We start from the raw sequence: 19,864 nt of genomic DNA, 5'->3' as shown, positions 1-19,864 counted from the left end.
AATTCTCATTAGCAAAATATCTTCTAGTGATGGTATTTCAGATTTGTTAAAACTCATTTTTGATAATATATTCCATACTTGTAGGGGGCCTTAAAATAACTTTTCTGTTTTTGACTCTTGTCCGAGGGGTGGTGGGTTAGAGGCTCCGCCATGAAGCTGGCATTGTACTGGGGTGTCTGTTGGAGGGGCTGCAGCTAACAGCTCCTCCGCAGCAGGGAGGTGGGCTTGGCCCACCTTCCAGAGGAGCTGAGACCCTCAGGACGAGGTGGGGCTGGCCAGGGGGAGGGGGAGAGCAGGGGAGGTCCAAACCACCATCAGCAGGTGGGCAGCCTGGACTCGGGGAGGGGGCATGAGGGGCAGGGCACAGGCAGAAGAAGGCTGAGCGGAAACAGACCCCTCGGGGGCAGGTGAACCAGCCACTGCCACACGTTCAGGCCTCATCACTGTCCATCTTCTCCAGGACGATCTGTTCTAGTTCTTCAGCAGTTTCTCGCACAATGTGGCCTTGAGAGTGACCTTGATAGTGAGTGCAGCTCTGCCCACTGGGGAGACAAGGTCTCTGGGCAGCTGGTCTCAGCGGACCTGGGGTGGAGTCCCGGCTGCGCTGCTGACCTCCGCGTGACCTCGGCATGGCTTCTCTGTTCTCTCTGCCAGTTGGCAACCACCTCCACTCGGGATGCCACCCGGCAGAGAAGATGCCTTCGCGAGGACCACCGAGGTGCGGTGATACTGTGGAGTGTCCGGCCCTGGAAGGCGCCTTTATTTGGTCTATGTTTTGTGTCACCAGAAGAGCTTGGTCTCCTCTAAAGTAAACCACGAAACGCAAGATTAAACAGCCCCTGCCAGCCAGTGTCGTCCGGCAGTGCTCTGTTTAAAGTCCCCAGGCCTGAGGTCTGCCAAGACCTCTCAGGAAAGCCATACATGGTACGATTCTCTCCCATCCTCATTCAAGCGATGTTTTAATGGACAATAAACAGCAAGCTTTATAAATAAGCAGAAAGGAGGAGTTGGAGATGTTGGGAGGGACGTGAAGACTGGGAGTTCTACACTCTGCAAGCAGAACTACACCCCAAATCTAATTTTAGCCATTTGTCCCACAGCAAGAGTTGGAAATGATCTTCAGAAGGAGAGTGAAGGGAGCTGGGGGAAGGGAGAAATTAAGGACCTCTTTGACGCAGCTGTGGATGTCATGGGGTTTCTTCCTGAGCTTTCATTTTTTCCTTCATAACCTTGCCTTGTGGTTAGATCTGACCCTCGCCAGCCGGTCTTTAGTATGTACACGCTGCTTCTCTGTGGCTAGGAGTTGAAAGTGACCTTCAGGATGATGCAAAAGCCTCCTTCCATCCCATGCTACAAAAGTAGACATCTACCATCTTCCCTGCATACTGTGAGGGAGGGAAGGTTTTTAAAATACAGTCAGCCCTCCATACCCGCGGACGCGAACCTGCCGATACAGAGGGCTGAGCGTCCCACATCATTTTACATAAAGGACTTGAGCACCTGCGAACTTTGGTGTGTGCAGGGGGTCATGGAACGCCGATGAAAATAAATAAAAACTCCCGCCACACATAAGTAGGCTCAGAACTTCTGCTCCAATGCTCTCAACATTGTCACCCCCTGTTGAATTGTTTCATTTATCAAGACAGCATCTGTGTTAATGACACCTACACCCATTGCTCCCAGCTTTGTTTCTAACCCAGCGTCTCCTCCACGTCCTTCAGACCTTCAGAGTTCTGGTTTTTTCCCCTTGTCTCCCTTTACCTTTTTCGGACCTTTCAGCAAGTTGACCACACGCTGCTACTCACACTCCGACGTGTCTGAGTCCCCCTGAAGTGGGATTCGTGAGCCGGGGTGTGAGCGACGAGGGTCGTGTTTCACCACCGTCCACACGTTGAGCACGCGGGCTCTTCTCTCTGTGCGGTCCTCTCGCCCATCACCCCACGACAGGCTGCATCTGCTCACTGCGCATGAGCCGCTGGCGATCAAACGCTGTGGCAGGAAAACGTCTGACAAATCTGTTCAGCAAGTCCACCACCCTACAGCTGAGTTTACAACACTGGAGATTCAAGTAACTTTAGCGTGAATCTGAATTCACTCTGTAAAAGCCAACATAGACCACGGAAATGGGAGAGCTCCCCGGACCTGAGTGCCTGTGAGCTGGGGGAGCTGGCCAGGCTCTGCATCCGGGACGGCGTGATTTCACACGGAGAGGTTTACGCCATCGAGGATTCTACTGGACCATCTGCATCGGGTCAGAATAAGGCAATTTGGCAAACCCCTTTCCAGCTCTATGTTCCAAGTACTTGAATGTACACTGGAGATGTGATTAAAGCTTTTTTCCCCTCATATTTTTTAGCTATGTTCTTATCTGAAGCAGACAACTGGGTCAGAATAGAGGGACTCAGACGTTATTACAATGTCACAGATCAAGTGTCAGCATTGCCACCCTGAACACACCCCACCTTGTCTGGTCTCAGAAGTTAAGCAGGGTCGGGCCTGGTTAGTACTTATATGGGAGACTGCCTGGGAATAGCCGGTGCTGTAGGCTTTAAAAAAAGTTTCAGCATTACCAAAATGCCAAATAAGGACGTCTCTTCTATAGTTAGACAAGGAGTACTTCAAGAGAGGATAACTATATAAGCGTTAGTATATTATAGATATGTTATATTATGTATGGCAATAGATATATTACTATTGACATCCCATAAAGTCTAAAAATGATCACTATCGTTGTACCACTAGATCAAAACTAACTGAGAAAACTCTTTGCTAGAATGTGGTTCTTTCTTCATGTTACTGTGGGGACTTGGATACACGGACAACCACGCAGCTCCTGGAAAAAGGGCAGCTGTGTGGTCCGACATGGTGAAGCCTCTCCCCCACGTCCCAAAGGTAGATAAATCAGATGTTGAGCCGCACGCACGTGGTATCAGTCATCTGGCCTTTCTGAAACAGGATTCCCTTCCCACGTACACTCCCCGTTCCTGCTGTCTTGTGTCCAAGGAAAAGAGCATCAGCTATACATCACCACAGACAGGCTCTCACCACAGAACCAGGGGCCTGTGTGCACCACTCAGGGAAGGCCTCTTGCATAAGAATTATTTGAAAAGAAGTACATACATACAGAGAAGGGTCAGACACACTGTATCTCTACAGACAAAATCCTTAAAAAGAAACATAGCAGGATTAGCAGGATTTGTTTAAGAATAAAGTAGTCTGTTGAGCTTTGGAGTTTATTTCTGTTTAGAAAAAACAGATAAAATTTACAAGATGCAAAGGTCTCACATAATACATTATCACTGATGACTATTCTCTTTACACCCTAACAGGAGCCCTGGCTCAGCCAGTGATGGGAAAAACACAGACAGCAGGAGTGCGTTTGGGACCCACCATGGACACGCGGAAATACACCACAGTGTGAAAGGGGTACTCGATGACAAGTGATGTTGGGCCAGCCTGTTCCGAGAGCAAGCTGAGACATCAGAGGGACCAACACAGCCATTCTGAGGGGGACGCTTGGGTGTATTCTTTGCCTGCCCTGTGCATGGGGCGCCTTCCCCACACTGGCAGCACCCCCTCCTCTACTAAATCACAGCAGCAACAGAAAACAGTAACGCTACTTTGGTGGGTTCATTTTGTTTTGTTTTTGTTTTTGCAGGGCTATTCAGGTTCCCAGTTTCTTATTTCCATCTTCCTTTTTAGGATTCAGTTCCAAATCCTTAAAGTAGTAGGTGCCTAGCATCTTTCATGAATTTTTCAGGATCCAGTTCTGCCCAGTGATAATGTACTGAAAAGAACAAAGATAAGACACATTACTCAGAAGAGTCCCAAAATTTGCCTTCAATTCACATTAAAATACATGACCAAGCATAACAAAATAGCTGGAGATATCCTTTCAGTTCTTATAACGACAAGAGAATGACAGTGTTTCACTTTACTGTGAAAAATCTGCTGTGTTTTCACGTATAAATCCAAATACCTTCTCACCAAAGAGATGCCAATTTATTAGAACTTCACCCTTAGAGCTCAAAAAGCCACCAACCAAATATCTGGGAATTAAACAACACACTTCTAAATGGACTTTGCATCAAAAAGAAGTCACATGGCAAATTAGAAAATATTTTAAGGTGAATGAAAATTGAAATACAACAATCAAAATTTGTGACATTCGCCTATAGCAGTGCTTAGAGGAAAATTCATAGCTCTAAGTGCGTACATTAGAAAATAAGAAAGCTTTTAAGTCAATAATCTGAGTTTCCACCTTAAGGAATTAAAAGAATAAAAGCAAAGTAAACCCAAAACAAGCAGGAGGAGGGGAATAACAAGAGCAGGAAGGAATGAAGTTTCAAACAGAAAAACAAGAGAGAAAATAAATGAAAAGGTCAATAAAATTGATACACTTCTTGTCAGACTTACCAAGAAAAAAGAGAAAAAACAAGTTAGGAATATTAGGGATCAAAGAGACAACGTCAATACAGATTTTTACATACATTAGAATAAAAAGGGTATATCACAACTTTATGCCCACAAATTAGACATGGATAAGATGGACAAATCCCTTGAAAAAAAAAACAAAAGTCTCATTTCCACATCCTTTTAACAATGAGGGAGGCAGAGGGGTAGAGAGCCTAAAGAAAGCATAGGGACAGTGTACAAACTAAATGCTTGTTCTTGGAATATCTTTAATACTGCTCAAAGGAGGGCAGGTTCTTCGGTATAAAATGTCCAAGCGTCCTGCATTTCCTTTTGCAATTCTGAACCCACAACAAAATCCAGCTGGCTGTGCCAAGATTTGTGTGGCAGGCGTTTGTCATCCAAGTTTAACTAAATCCCAAACTTCACACAGCAGTTTCTATTCCCTCAGACCTAAACTCTAACTGGATGAACTCCAGTAAACTCAAAAGATTACAGTCATTTGCACGCAGTGATGCCACATCTGTGAACATGCTTCCAGATGTACTCAACACAGGTCACATTCTCAAGAAAGGGTCACGTTATGGGCAGACGCCTCCATGGAATGACCAGCCTTCCATTCTTGAGCCCAGCTTGACACCGAGGCTCACAGGCCCACACGGGAAAGGCTGGTTGGAACTGCAGCTTGTCCATGTTCTTCAGGTCTATCTGGACCCACACAAGGGATCAAAATTTCCCCCAGGCCTACCCTCGTGCTCTGAACCCTGGCTGCCAAAGTACAACACTACTTCCTAGGAGATACCTAAAAAACCACAAGGGGAATACACAACCTAATTCCTGGAGACCTTAATACTCCCGTTTTAAAGTCAAGAAAAGCAACCCACTTGCTCCTATATTTTAATCAAGATGTTAACCCAAACTTAAGAATCTGGGGCCTTTTAATACCTCTTTCCTCACCTGCAATACTAGTAACCGCAATCCTGAAATGAGTTCCCACATTCCACCTTTGGGGAACTCTATCTTCTTGGCACAGATTAAAACCTTTGCTTTTGAACTTAAAATGAGCTTTGGGATCCTGCTTGAATATATTATTCTTTTACATTTGCACCAGTTAAATACTCTACATGTTTTCATGAACCGCGGTAGTAAACTTATGCTTCAAATGTTTGCCGTGCAGATGGAGATGGTAAGGTTTACTACAAAAGAATGAACGATCGAGAAGATGTCCATGATAGTATCTTCTATGACAAAAGCAGGTACCTTTATGCAGACAGTATGTCTCTAACTTTGTAAAATTAGAGAGACATAGAATCACCTGCTTAGAGAAAATGTTATAAATACATTAAGAAGTGTCTAATAGCCTGGCACCACCATTTCATGGCCTTATGAAAGAAGCTGCTGGGGTGGTTCTCTTTCACTGCATTCAACTGTTGGAGGCAGCAGGGAATAGACCAGGATCAGGAGCAAGGGATCCCTCAACAGCTTGTTTAAACACGGAGTCTCTCAAAGATGCTGACTCCCAGCTGATCTGTTTCTGGCTTCAGGCCATTCAAGCAACCAGAAGACGTGAGTGCTAGTCAGGATACGCACACACCACAGACTGGCTCTCCAAACCACAGTCAAAAGAACCCAACCCACGTTTTATTTATTTATTTACTTCCAGTCACAGCTGGGAATCTAATATGAGCTCGTTTACACAGAAAAGGCAGGCTGTTCCATGGAAAAACATGAGTTGCTGGGAATTCGATGTTATCAATGAAGGACTCACACAGCCCTTGTAGCAAGTTAGGAACCCCAGTGAAGCCTCCACCGAACTGTCAGAGCAGACACTCCTCTGGCGCGTGAGTGCTGCATGCGGGTCCTAACTTGGCGGTGAGAACATGGGGACAGTGATGCCATTTTTAACTGCAAAAGGAAAGCTTGGTGTGAACTAATAAAGCAAGCAGGAAAAAGCAAAAAACCAAAATACCAACTGATGTCGCCTGATTGTGGAAGGAACAAACTCTGACAGCAGTTAGTTTTTGTTTTTTGGATTAAATTCTACCCCGTGTAGAATTTGTAACGTATATTTGTATATATTTAACCATGTCCGTCTTACCGAACTTACAGTGGTTCAGATGACAGTCTCAAACTTTACTTGGACCCCTCTAGGCTGGTGCCGCCCAAGCAAACTCTCTGCAGTGACTGACTGTCCTGTACCAGCTCGGTGCCACACAGCAGCCACCAGCCATACGTGGCTACTGGGCACTTGAAATGTGGCTACTGTGACTAAGGAAATTCAACTTTATTTAGTTAATGTACATTTAAATATCCACACACAGGTAGTGCCTACTTTATTAGCACACTCTAGGTTAGCACCGAGCTTAGCCCTGCACTTGAGCAATAAACAGAATCAATTATTATGGCCAGATTCTTGCCAGTTTATTTCTCATAAATAAGGCAACTGAGGAGCAAGCCTGGGCATGAAGTAAATCCAACCTCCCTGCCAGTAGAGCGACATAATATGCCTGCTCCGTACCAGCGAGCCGGCAAACAACACCCTGTATAACAAAGGCCAGAACAACACTTTCGGTTTGGGAACAGTAATCTCCTCCCAGTAAGACGAGGGAAAACAGGGCAAAAAATAACGTCGGAAGAAATACTGCTTAAAATTCCCCCAATGTATTGAAAGACATACATTTATAGATTCCAGAAGCTCAGAAAACCCAAAGCAATCATCAGAATGAGACTTAGATGTTTAACGCAGACGCTGGAATTATCAGACAAGGAAGAATAACTATGATTAATATGTTAAGGGCTCTACTGGGAAAAGTAGACAACGTGCGAGAACAGATGGGTTATGTAAGTGGAGACATGGAAGCTCCAGAAAGAATCAAAAGGAAATGCAGAGTGCTTTCGACAGGCTCATCAGCCAAGGGAGGAATCAGTGGGCCTGAAGACAGGTCACTATAAACTTCCCAAACCGAACTGCAAAGAGAGGAAGGAACGGAAAAAGGAACAGACCATCCAAGAACTGTGGGGCAGTTGCAAAAGGGGTAACATACACACACCAGAAGGAGAAGGCAGAGAGAACAGAGAAGTAACAATGGCCAAGAATGGCCCAAACTTAATGACAGGAGACACTGAATCACAGATCCATGAAGCAGAGAACACCAACCAGCAACCACACCTAGGCAAATCCTATGCAAACTGCAAAAAAGCAAAGAGAAAATCTTGAAAGAAGCTGAAGGCGGAGTAGGAGGAGGGGGCACATGGCTGCGGATTACAGAGGACATCTCAGAAGAAACTATGCCAGCAAGGGGAGAGTGGAATAAAATATTTAAAGTGTTCAACCAAAGAAACCACCAAACCAGAATTCGATACCAGCAAAACTATCCCTCAAAAGTGAAGGAGAAACAAAGACTCTCTTTGATCTGCAAGAAATGCTCAAAGAAGTTCTTCAGGCAGAAGGAACACAATACAGCTCTGAAACTTGGACTGACATAACGAAAGGGACAGCATCAGAGATGAAATTAAGGTAAAATAAGATCTGTTCTTTTCCTTATTCTTAGTTCATCTAAAAAACTACTTATGAAATGATAACAGTAACAATGCATTGGGTTGTGGAACACATGAAAGTGGCGTGAGTGACACAGGTCACGAGGAACCTAAGGGAGGGACTGGGAGATGCTGCCATGAGGCACCTGCACAGGTAAGGAGGCCAGGCTGTTTGCAGGTGGGCTCAGATTTGTTAAAAATGTATACCACAAACTCTGTTATATCCTATAAATGACATAATTGTGAATAACTCATTAACCTCACAATGGAAGGTATCATTTCTCTTTGATTGATATGTCACATAAGATAGATTATTGTTTTCCACTAATTGCATATGCTATCCAGGCATTATTGGGCATCCAAGAATTCTGTAAAAGTTTCCCATTATCCTCACATTATTTTTCAAATATTCCAGATCTTAGTAAATATAAACATCATGGATTTTAAAAAGCTTAGGCCCGGGCTTCCCTGGTGGTGTAGTGGTTGAGAGTCCGCCTGCCGATGAAGGGGACACGGGTTCGTGCCCCGGTCCGGGAAGATCCCACATGCCGTGGAGCGGCTGGGCCCGTGAGCCATGGCTGCTGAGCCTGCGCGTCCGGAGCCTGTGCTCCGCAACGGGAGAGGCCACAACAGTGAGAGGCCCGCGTACAGCAAAAAAAAAAAAAAAGAAAAAAAACCAGCATAGGCCCATATAACAGTGAATTTGGATTAAATAATATTTTGTCAATGTGTTCTTTGAAAATCTTATTGTATGTTCCTTCAATATCATGAAGTAACACCATAAGTGTTTTGGGGATTTTAGTATTAGCTTATGCCTATGAAAGAAGAAAAAAAATGTATACTGCAAACTCTAGGGCAGCCACTGAGAAAAGGTTGTTTAAAGTTAAAAAAAATAAAAACACTACCTCAGAGGCATAGTGTATCTTTATACCATGAAATGCACAGGGACTTGGAAAGTGGTATGAATGTTGACACAGGGAAGCAAAGTGAAGCTCTGGGAATAAAAGATCCCACCTTCTACAGGGAAAAAAACAGTGAAAAGTGATGGAATAGCCTTTTACAGAGCGCGCGCGCGCACACACACACACACACACACACACACACACACACACACACCTGCTCTAGCTCATCAGGAAGAAACGTACTTGGCCAGGACACATCTCACTATACAGACAAAGGTCAAGTTGGAAAAGCAAACAGACGGCAGCTTCCAAAACCTTTTCCTTGCTTGGTTTCGAGGGCTGACATCTGAGGACAGAAACACGGGTTGCTGGCCCGAAGTGTGCCCCTCTCGTGCACACACTCATGACGGCAGTTAAGTCAATACTCAAACGAGTGGATACTGCAGCCTGTGATCACAGGCAGAAACCACACTCTTCATGAGAAGTAGCCCTCGTTCCTTTAGCTGTGGGACACAAAGGGGGGAAAACTGAGCTGCAGCCTCACAGGAAACCGTGAATCCTCCCAGCAAGAGGAGAGCCCGAAGGAATGAGACAGAGGACAAAAGAGAAGTTAATTTTAGCAGTTTCACCTCCATTTGGTAAAATAAGAAATGTCTGCAATGTGACAGAGAGATGGCGGCACCCTGGGGAGGTCCTCCAAACCAAGTAGGTTTGAGCTCATTTTCAAAGAAACATACACCCAAGATCATGCAGGTTCTCATTCCATTTTCTCTGGCCTCTTTTTTTCTCCCTCATGCCTGGAAACTCAAAGCTGCTCCCCTTCGGGCCTGTGAGGCTCCCCAGGGCTCTTTCCGTTTTTAAAGAAAAGTAAATGAAACCTGCAGCAAATGAAAACTGCAGCTCCCCTCACTGGGGGCGGGGGGGCTGCTGTTTTTCAGTGGAACAGGGCCAATGCCAAGGTTACCTTCTGTCTGTCACCATGTAACTGAGCTCTTACAGACATCTGAATACTGGGTGGTGGTTTTGGGGGTCGACTGGGATGACAAAGTCCAGAAGAAGGGGCAACAAAAGTCCACGGGCAGCAAACCCCCCAATATATCCATGGAATACCAGCTGTCGCTTAGCCTAACCCCTTTAAGGTCTGCAAATCCGGGAGCGTGGCTAAAACCCGGGTGCTCTGCTGGGCATGGTGGCTCGTACCCGCCTGCATCTCCCCACGTCGCTGAAGGGATGAGCTTCACTCACTAAGTTCACAGAAGAAAAACCAAAGAAGCAGAAATTACATAACTTACTCACTGTCACAGAGAAATTGGTAGGATGCAAATAAGCACCTGACGAGGTTCTGAATCACTGCTGGACCCACTTTATTAATTAGCACAATTAGAAAACTAACCTAAAGAGCAGCCCTGTGCACTGTCTTTATGTGGCACGTTTCACCCCCAGATTTCGGATTTCTGGAGGGACCGTAAATCAGAAGCACTGCTGGTATTTCTGACAACAAAACTGACCATGTCAATGATGAGAAAATCCTCATCATCTTGGAGGGGAAGTTTTATGTAACATAAATACCACATAAAAGGTTACTGTGTGGGGCTTCCCTGGTGGCGCAGTGGTTGGGAGTCTGCCTGCCGGTGCAGGGGACATGGGTCAGTGCCCCCGTTTGGGGGGATCCCACATGCCGCAGAGCGGCTGGGCAGCGTGGGCCATGGCCGCTGAGCCTGCACGTCCGGAGCCTGTGCTCCGCGGCGGGGGAGGCTGTAGCGGTGGGAGGCCCACGTACCGCAAAAAAAAAAAAAAAGGTTACTGTGTGTTCATGAATATTTAACATTATTTATACACCAAATTCCACATTCAGAAGATTCTCCCTAACTTATAACAACTGTTTCAGTTCACAAATAAAAACCAACGGCTTGAGGCCACAGCATCAAGATCCAGAACAAGGTGGGGCTTGTGAACAAGGTGGGTAGACAAATGAGGCCGAGTGTGAAAGGCTCCCCTGTGACTCCGGCTTCTTGCTCACCTGAGTGTGTGACACACGTGAGCCCAGACCCGCGAGCATGGTTTTCACCTCCCTGGAGTTACACTTGGACAGAACATGGTGACTGGGGAAAGTCAACAGGGCCTTACAGGACTGACAATCCCACATGGCCCCCCATAACTATGATTCAGCAACCCCTCCTTTCCAAGATCTCCACCCCACCCGTCTGCTCTACTAACGCCTGCCGGCCGGTCCGCCATGGGCTCGGCAAATCTTCCCAGCCCCGGCAGCGGACATCCTGGGGACACTCCGCAGGAGACTCCTGGTCCCCAGCCCCTTCAGAAGGCACAAGCCATCTCACAAGTGTTCCCTCTCGCCATGTGGCATCTCCAGGGTGAACCCAAGGCTGACTTGATTTGAACCACAGTCCACAACCCGAAGGCTCCAGACTGCACGCCCGGCCTGGCTCCTTTGGTTTCTGCAACTGGCCTGTCACTGGCCTGTCGCCTCCAGCCTGCTCCCCACGGCTGCTGGGGTCACCTTTCGAAACTCGGGATCTGACTGTATCACTTGTGCACTTGACAGCTTTCAAAAGGTTCGCCATGATCCCAGGACAAACCCCACATTTCTCCAAAACCGGACCCTGTATGGCCCGGGCCCTTCCTCCACCCCTGCCTTCAGACAAGCTCCCCAAAAGAGCCCCATGTCCCTTCCCTGGAGCCACGGCCACGTCCCTGTCCACCTGGCCCGCGGTCCTGGCACCGGTGCACTGCCCGGTACTCTGGCGGGACTGTCTCCTCGCTGCTCCCTGCTCCTGTGAACGCCGCCATGTGATGTGTTCACGGGGAATGAACTTGAGCCGAGGGCCATCTGGTGGCTGGGACAAACTCCAGAGGCCTGTGACCTCCAGGCAGGGAGGTGGACCCAAGCTACAGGGAACCGTGAGGCACTCCCCTCTCGGGAAAGTGAACAGGCAGCGCTGCGGGGGGGACGTGAAGGCCGCAGGCTGTGAGGGGAGGCCTCCCGCAGCTGCTGAGAGGAGAGCGCAGAGGCAGGAGCTCCCATCTGCAACACTAGAAGCGCCAGGAGCTGCAGTCGTTGCCTGACGCGCGCACGTCTCAACTCTTCTCTCTGCCCTGGAGGCAGCAGATCTCAGGAAGCCACAAGGAACCGCCATAAAACAAGCTCTGCCTCCAAAGCCACCCTGTCCTCTACCCCTGACTGGTGCCCCCGACGCGAGGCGCCGATGCAGCTCCGGGGGGAGCCCTACCTGCGCCCCGGCCCCCTACGGCTCCCGCTCCGAGGACACGTCCCCCTCGGCCCCGCTGCTGGCGCTGCGGTCTTCCTTGCGAGGAGCGCTTCTTTCCTTGCTTGATTCAGAAGGCCCTTTGGCTCTGGTTTTTTCTTTCCTCTGCTGTTGCTTTTCAAGCTTCGACAGCTGGTTATGAAAGAGAAAGAGAATTATTTTACAAATGTAAACTCGTGCCTGTACGTCCAAAGCACCAATTACTTCACAGGCAGCAACCACTAAAAACGCTTTCTGTCTGATAACATGGGGCATCGCAGTGGCTCCGACGTGCCAGATCCCACACCAAGTGTCTGTCTGTCAGACACCAGCATCCTTAATACAGACACATCAGACGTATGACGTCCATCAGATTTCCCCACCACTCTGCCTGTCTTGGGGTTTGGGGGAGGGGCCACTAACAGCCTTCTTTGACAGGCTGAGCAGAGACTGTAAATGAAAAGGCTTTTAGTCTGTTATTTTTTTCTTTGATGTCTCTATAGCTTTTTTCTCACCACTTTGTCTTCCCACTCACTGTTTTCTCCACCATTTGCTGAAGGTCAGAGAAGGCTGTGATAAAGTACATCAGACACATGAGACATCATCTGGGCCCTCGGTTTGTCCTGAGACTGAAGCCTGACTCGTCCACAGCCCAAACCCTGGGTGCTCCCGGCGGGCTGTGTGGTGGCTACACGGGGACGCTGCCACAGGGCACATGTCGCACAGGCCACCCTGGGCCACTTCTGCCCTGGGTGTCTCCCCAGCTTGTTCAGAGACCACAGACCGGACAGTGGAAAGACAGATCCGCTGACACTCTGCACAACGGTTCGGCCACCCCAGAAAGACCTGCCAAGAAACTCATCCAAGGAGACGGGCCAAGCCATGGCCATGGGATTTTCTCGGACCATAAAAACCATCTGTGACAAAGCTTGAGACACGGCAACACCCAGGTTCATGGGCCTCCCAGGTCAAGTCTGCAAACATTTTCCCATTCACGTGGAAAGGGGGGAACAGGGAAGGGCCAGGTGCTCCCCGCTGGTCTCTGCCCCATGAAGACGCAAAGGAAAGTTACTGTAACCAACCTGCCAGATCATCGCTTTATTATTCTCAGACTCTGAATTAAACCTTTAGGTAGATCAACAATCAGCAGTTCTCAATTTGGTCCAGAAAACCGAGTTTATTAATGGTGGACTTATGATATTATCTCCCCCACCTCCCAACCCCAGGTGCCTGAACAGCTGTAGTAAACAACTGGCTTGGGTAACAAGCTAATTCCAGTTTGTGAATGAAGGCTTCACTTCCCCTTTGACCCAGGACTCCCTTCCCAGAAAGCTCACCTGGATAAATTCCCTCTCGTGTTGCAGGAAAAGCTCCTATGAATGTGCACCGTGGTATTGCTTGTATTTAGCAAGAACCTAGAAACAGCCTGAGAGTCCACTGTAGGAGGACAGGTAACTAGAATGTGGCACAGTCCCACAGAGCGATATCTAGAGCAGATGGACACGTATCAAAACAGATACGTCTCTAGGGCTTCCCTGGTGGCGCAGTGGTTGAGACTCCGCCTGCCGATGCAGGGGGCACGGGTTCGTGCCCCGGTCCGGGAGGATCCTACGTGCCGCGCAGCGGCTGGGCCCGTGAGCCGTGGCTGCTGAGCCTGTGCTCCGCAAATGGGAGAGGCCGCAAGAGCGAGAGGCCCGCGTACCGCAAAAAACAAAACAACACAAAACAAAACAGATATGTCTCTAAACCCACGTTAGACAAACCGATGTAAGCTTCAGAGGCCAGAACAGTAGGATCCCATTTTCACAAAGCACTACGTGCCACTAACGGGCAGATGGAGGATGGACTGGGGGGAGCATACAAGCAAGTCCAGTTAACTTTGGGGAGAAAGAGAAGAGAACAGGATCATAGTGGGATGAATATACATGGGCTCCAACTGTAACTGTCAGCTTTCACTCCTATAACAACAAAACCAGCTCTAGAACAGAGCTGCTGACCGCTGTCAGATGTGGACTGCTTGCTACTGGCCCTCGGACCACTGATGGTAAGACTCGTGCCAGGATGTAAACCAACACACAGCTTCCTTCGTCAACAAAGTCTTGCTGTGAAAAAGTATCACTGCTAAACTGTGCACTTAGTGGCAAAGCTGAGCTCCTCTGGCCATGGCCTGGTAAAAAACAGCTCAGGTACAGGCACGGTGAATAGGATGATCTTGAGCAAACATGACAACAGGCTAGCACTTTTTTTTTTTTTTTTTTGCTCCGCGGCATGTGGGATCTCCCCAGACCGGGGCACGAACCCATGTCCCCTGCATCGGCAGGCGGACTCTCAACCACTGTGCCACCAGGGAAGCCCCAGCACTTTTTAATTGAGATAAAATTGACAGAAAACATTATATTAGTTTCAGGTGTACAATGTAATGATTCGACACTTGTATACACTGCTAAACCAAAAGGTCAGCGTTTTAAAAATCTGAGTAATGGCTACACAGAGCTCTTTGCTATATATTTCCCTCTGTGCTATTATTTTTCCATGAACGATTATTTTTCTCTGTGCCATTCTACCGCAGATGTGGGAGGAATTTCCTTCATCAAGATGCCAGCCTTCCTTTCTTGTTTGTTTCCCTTTTGGTGTTAAATGCTCTTGCTTCTAAGAAATGATGAGGATGGTAAATGGGTGCCCTTCTGTCTTGCTCTTTTTCTTGCAAAATGATCTTGGATGCACAACATGAATGTACTTAACCGTACTGAGCTGTACAATTAAAAATGGGTGGGATGGTACATTTTATGTTATGTGTATTTTACAACTAAAAAAATTTTTTATAGTGATATAATTGACATATAACATTATATTAGTCACAGGTGTACAACATAACAATTCCATAGCTGTACATACTGCAAAATGACCACTACCATAAGTCTAGTTAGCGTCTACCACCAAAACAATTTCTTAATGACCTTAGAAACCATGAAGTTGGCAATTCGTGCTGGCCCCCTTCCTTTTTTATATTTCATGTCCCTAGTTCATGAAATCCAAACATCTGGGAATCGGTGTTCGGCAGTGAACTGTGATAATCGCCTTCTGCTGTCAGCAGTCTACATTCACATCAGTGTCTGTATGTGTGTTTACACGTGTGTGTTATATGTGTACATATCTGTAGGTGGATGGATACATCTACGAATGCACATATGTAACCGTGAACATGTTCCAAGTTGGACACAGAGAAAGCATGATTTTTACTTCCAGAAGAGGCCCTCTCAGTTTTGTTTCCCCTCTTCAGAGGTAAATATAAAAAAATGTTGACTATTGCCAGTGACACAACCAAACCAAGGCTCCCGCACTGCTGAGATTCCATCTCATGCAAAGGCTTGTTTGTGATCCAACCTGTTATTCGCTTTCTACTCTTTAATGCTGCGGAGAAGCCAGATCCTGGCAGGGTGATGGGGAATAATTCCCAATGGAAGCAGGCTTCCCAGAGGCTGCTCAGGGCCCCACGGCACCGTCTGACTCTGCACTGGCCCAGAGGCGCCATCAACGTTGAGCCAAACTGCAGAAACATCAGCGCGACCTTACACCCCAGCTCCATCCCTACCACCCTGGACCAAGCTTGTGAATCACTGAATCACGAGTGACAATTACCGAAGGGACAGGCACAGCCCGAGTTTCTGTAAACGATGTAATGCTGATTGTCTTTCATTATTTATCTTAAAACAACCCAACCACATATGGCTCCACGCCTCAAAGTAAAAGTTCTCTGAGGGAACATTGTGAACTAACCTAATAAATTTGAGCCTTTTCTCAGAAAACTTGGAATCCAATGCAGCCAAAATGTGGAATTTACATCTTAAGGCAAGAAAGCAATTGGATTTTTTTTTTTTTGAGGAAACAAATGAGAAAGAAAGAAGAAGAAGAAAAGAAATTGGTGCTGCACACGGACTCCTGTAGCATGTCCACGGCTTTCAGGTTAACGAGCACACTTACGTCAAGGAGAATAAAAACCGCACAGGCCAGTGAACACAGGACCTAGACACCAAAATGGAGGACTTTTGTTTCTTTGTTTGTTTGCTTTTTGATCATCTGAGAGTGTCCATATTGCAAAGGAGACAGTGTCCAAACCATACAGGCTCTAGCGCCTTAAAGAGAAACCCAAACCTTCCAAAGGCAACTCCAGGCACAAGACACGGCCAGGGGCCAGGTAACTGTCCCAAGGCCAGCCCATGCCTCTCACGGTGGATCTCTGAAGAGGGGGGCCAGTGAGGGCGGGCTGGAATATCTAGACCCAAACCTCCCTGACTCACGCCTAAATCCACTGAGAAAATAAAGAACTTTCTTTTTAATTAAGATGACCATGCTCTGATTGCCTCGTGTACAAATAAACTAGTTGAACAACGCTCTATCACGGGGCCTGCAAATGTAATAATGCCCTGAGGGACCAGGTAGAAGCAAAATGAGTGAAGTAACTATAAGACTTTAGGGCAGGATGGAGACTGCGGCCACACTGCAGAGGACAAGCCCCACCCACCCACCCACCCACAAGCCCTACCAGGGCATTCACATTTTCTTTTTAAACAAGCATCTGCACAAAGGTATAAAGTAAATGGGGTAGATAGAGCCCCCCATAGGTACCCCGCTTTGCACCTCCGCCCACCTGATCTCGGCTGCTCCGAACAACCCCGTAACAGTTGTATTCTCATCAGCGTCCCCTGGAGAAGCCACTGTCGGCAGCCTACGCTCTAGTCATCCTCCAGCTCCCTCCTCTCTCCCTGCTGGCGTGAGCAGCCTTCTGCTCAGAAGTAGCACTGTCTGAGCCTGCTGTCACATGGTCAGGGGACAGCATTCACAGCCACCAGGACCTGAGGGACCACCAGGGGGCTTCAGAGAAAGGTTTCTCTCCCAAATAAACAAAGGTGCATGGAGACCTGGGGACGGACAAAGACCTCTGGAGTGGTGGCAGCTCTTGGAACGAGATGGGGTGTCCAGGGGTACAGAGACACCTCCGGGGAGGGGTGGAGCCGAGCCGGAGGAATCAGCCACCCTCTTGGGGTCGGGGGGCGTCACTAAGCTCCTCCCTGTTTCAGCCACACTCGGCCAGGTTTGGAGCATGTGCAGCTGAAAGCAAAGCATCTCGTCACACGCTCACAGAAGTAAAGGAGAAACGGGCCTTCAAAAGGGTGGGGGGCTTGCTCAGGTGTCACGCACAGTGCGCAAAAGGCAGAGATGGGACCAGGCCTCTAGACGCCAAACTCCGTATTCTTTCCAGGGCATCACACGGCCCCTCTTCCTTAATCTATGAACTTCATTTCAGAGATATTTATTGAGCACTGGGCTACACATCATGCCCTGCCCTAGGTGCCAGGGACACAGAGGAGAACCAAGCAGAGCGCTGGCTTTCCTGGGGCCGACTGCCCATCACATAAGTAACTGGCAGCTCCCACTGCCAGGCTCTGTTCTCAGCCCTCGGCATGCACGAGGGCACCATCACCATCCCTACTCTGAAGTGAAGCCGAGGGCGCCGGCGCCCCCAGCATCCTGCCTGAAGCACTTGTCCTCGCTGGTGGAGAACACGCAGGGACCCCAGCCTACTCCCTTTGCCTATTAAAGAGAAACCGCCCTAACGCGGATCCTGCTTCGCGGTGGTTCAGCAGCAAGCCGCTGTAGGACCTCAACGTGACTGTGTGTTTCCACCCTGTGGCTGAAGAATCAGAAGGCGCAAACCTAAGATGAGTGAGCCGGAAACGAGGCTGGAGGAGGAAGCAGGATGGGGAAGCCCCCAAAGCCACGAGGGCCCAGAGGGAGCTCTCCAGGGGCCCTGATCCTGACCTAAGGAAAGGCCCTGCAGTGGGGCCCGTCAGTGGCAGCGGGAGAGGAGGACCAGGGTGACGGAGACCAGTCTGGCCCAGGCCGGCCACTGATACGGGGCAGCCCCGGAAAGCGGTGAGCATCAGAGCAGCATAGCAGGGAACACAGGGCGGCCAGCATGTGGAGGGCTCGCGGAGGGTGGGGGGCAGGCCCCCAAGTTCAGGGAGGGCTGACGGAAGCAGGGCTGAGGGCGGGACAGGAGTCCCTGGAGGCGGGAGGAGAAGGCCTCCCAGGACCAGCACGGGACTCTGTTCACGCTTCACCACCAGCCACGCTGCAGGCCCCCCGGGCACAGGGTGATGACACAGAGGTGACTGAACTGGACATCAAGGGCTGCACGAGACAGGCTGAGGACCGAGGGGCCGAGTGAGGTCAAGGCCACCAGGAGAAGCGGGGGAGGGGGTTGAGTCCTGCCCGGGGCACAGCACCCATGGTAAGGGGGGCGTCCGGCCGGGAGCACATGGGGTCAGCGCACTGTGGGGTCACTGTCACCCAGGACTGGGGCACAAACGGGATGCTGGTCGGCTGGGGGGATAGGTGTGGGAGAGCCCTGAGTCTCCATTGATGACCACGGCCGTGGTGATGGGCAGTCCGCAGTGCGCATGAGACACTGGACAAATGAGCACGGGGGCGGGGAGTGACCAGGTGATGGCCTCCGGGGGACGGGAGGCTCCGGCTCGAGCCCCTGTCGGCGGCGTAACTAATGCTCTTCAGCAGCACAAGAGAAGGAAACACGTGGGACCCACAGAGCAGGGTGTGCCGTGTGGGTGCTCCAGAGGAGGGACCCCTCCCGGGGCAGGGGGCGGACAGCAGACCACTGGAAGGGGAGAAGCGGAGACCCTCGGGCTGGCCATTTGCCCTCTGTGCCTCTACTGCCAGGCCGCCTGCCCTGGGCACCAGAGGACGGGCTCTGAGACGTGTGAGCTACTCCTACCTGCCCGGGTCTTTCTCATAGAACAGCGCTGCTGAAGCATCTCCAAAGGCAGATCCCTTCACCCTGTGGGCTGATCCAGTGGACGATGGCATAGAACATTAAATGAAGGAGCCCCTCCAGGCTGCCGCAGACACCACAAGCTCCCAGGACGCACTCTGCATACAGTCAGACTCCGGGCGCCCCCGAGATTCCACGTGTGCAGGGGAAGCTCAGCCAAGGGCTCTGCTCTGCAGCTGCGGACACCAATCCAGGCTGGGAGGGTTCAAAGGAGCTGGCAGAGAGATCTGTGTCTGCAGTTGCCACCACCCGCCTGCCTCTTTCAGGAACGTCCAAACCACACAGCTGACAGGCACTAGAAGCGGTTTTGGAGGGGTTCAAGAGAGATGGTTTCTTTGCAAGTCATTTCCAAACAAAACAGGTGCCCAGGAACCCCTGATGGAAGGATAATTCTCCGAGCGAGACGATGTCTCAGACTTGCTTCCAACACGATTTGGGGAAATGATGTGAAAAATTACAGCTTCTTGTAGATGCTTTTGTACGTTCACATAAGTCCCACAAAAACTATTTCAGGTCTTCCTCTTCTTCTTTTTTAGACTACAGTTGACTAAAAGGGGCAACTCCTTCCTCAAAGGGCCCACGAGTATAACCTGAGATTTTAATTTCATCCCTTTAAAGTCTGTCTTCACACTAGGGAAATAAATGGCCCCTTAGATTTTGACAACCAATTTGTCACGTTGAGCATTCCGAGGAGTCAAGAGCAGGTATTATGACTCCCAGGTTGCTTCTGAGCGCACAGGAAGTGGAGTCAGTTGAGAGAGAAAGTTCAAGGCCATGGCCAGGCAGTGGCCAGGCTGGGAGGAGCCTCAGGCCACCAGACTCCCAGCCGAACCCCCAGTCAACCTGGCTCCTTTGAGGCCGAAGCTCACCTGGACAGGGGCTTCTGAGGTTAGCCCCAG

At 49.2% G+C, this 19,864-nt stretch overlaps 1 protein-coding gene across 1 annotated transcript in view; it reads right to left on the bottom strand.

The window, feature by feature from the left end:
- Nucleotides 1–3,214: 3,214 nt before the first annotated feature.
- Nucleotides 3,215–19,864, bottom strand: part of DTD1 (D-aminoacyl-tRNA deacylase 1) — a 107,734-nt gene continuing 91,084 nt past the window's right edge. The window contains exons 5-6 of the mRNA XM_065892771.1: nucleotides 12,101–12,268; nucleotides 3,215–3,787 (exon numbers count right to left, since the gene is read on the bottom strand). Coding sequence (XP_065748843.1) covers nucleotides 12,116–12,268 — 153 coding nt within the window. The 3' untranslated portion in view covers nucleotides 3,215–3,787; nucleotides 12,101–12,115. The remainder of the gene's footprint in view (nucleotides 3,788–12,100; nucleotides 12,269–19,864) is intronic.

The sequence above is a fragment of the Phocoena phocoena genome, chromosome 15 (assembly GCF_963924675.1).
Source record: "Phocoena phocoena chromosome 15, mPhoPho1.1, whole genome shotgun sequence".
NCBI lineage: Eukaryota > Metazoa > Chordata > Mammalia > Artiodactyla > Phocoenidae > Phocoena > Phocoena phocoena.
Note: the sequence above shows the minus strand (reverse complement) of the source record. Positions and strands in the feature narration are given on the sequence as shown.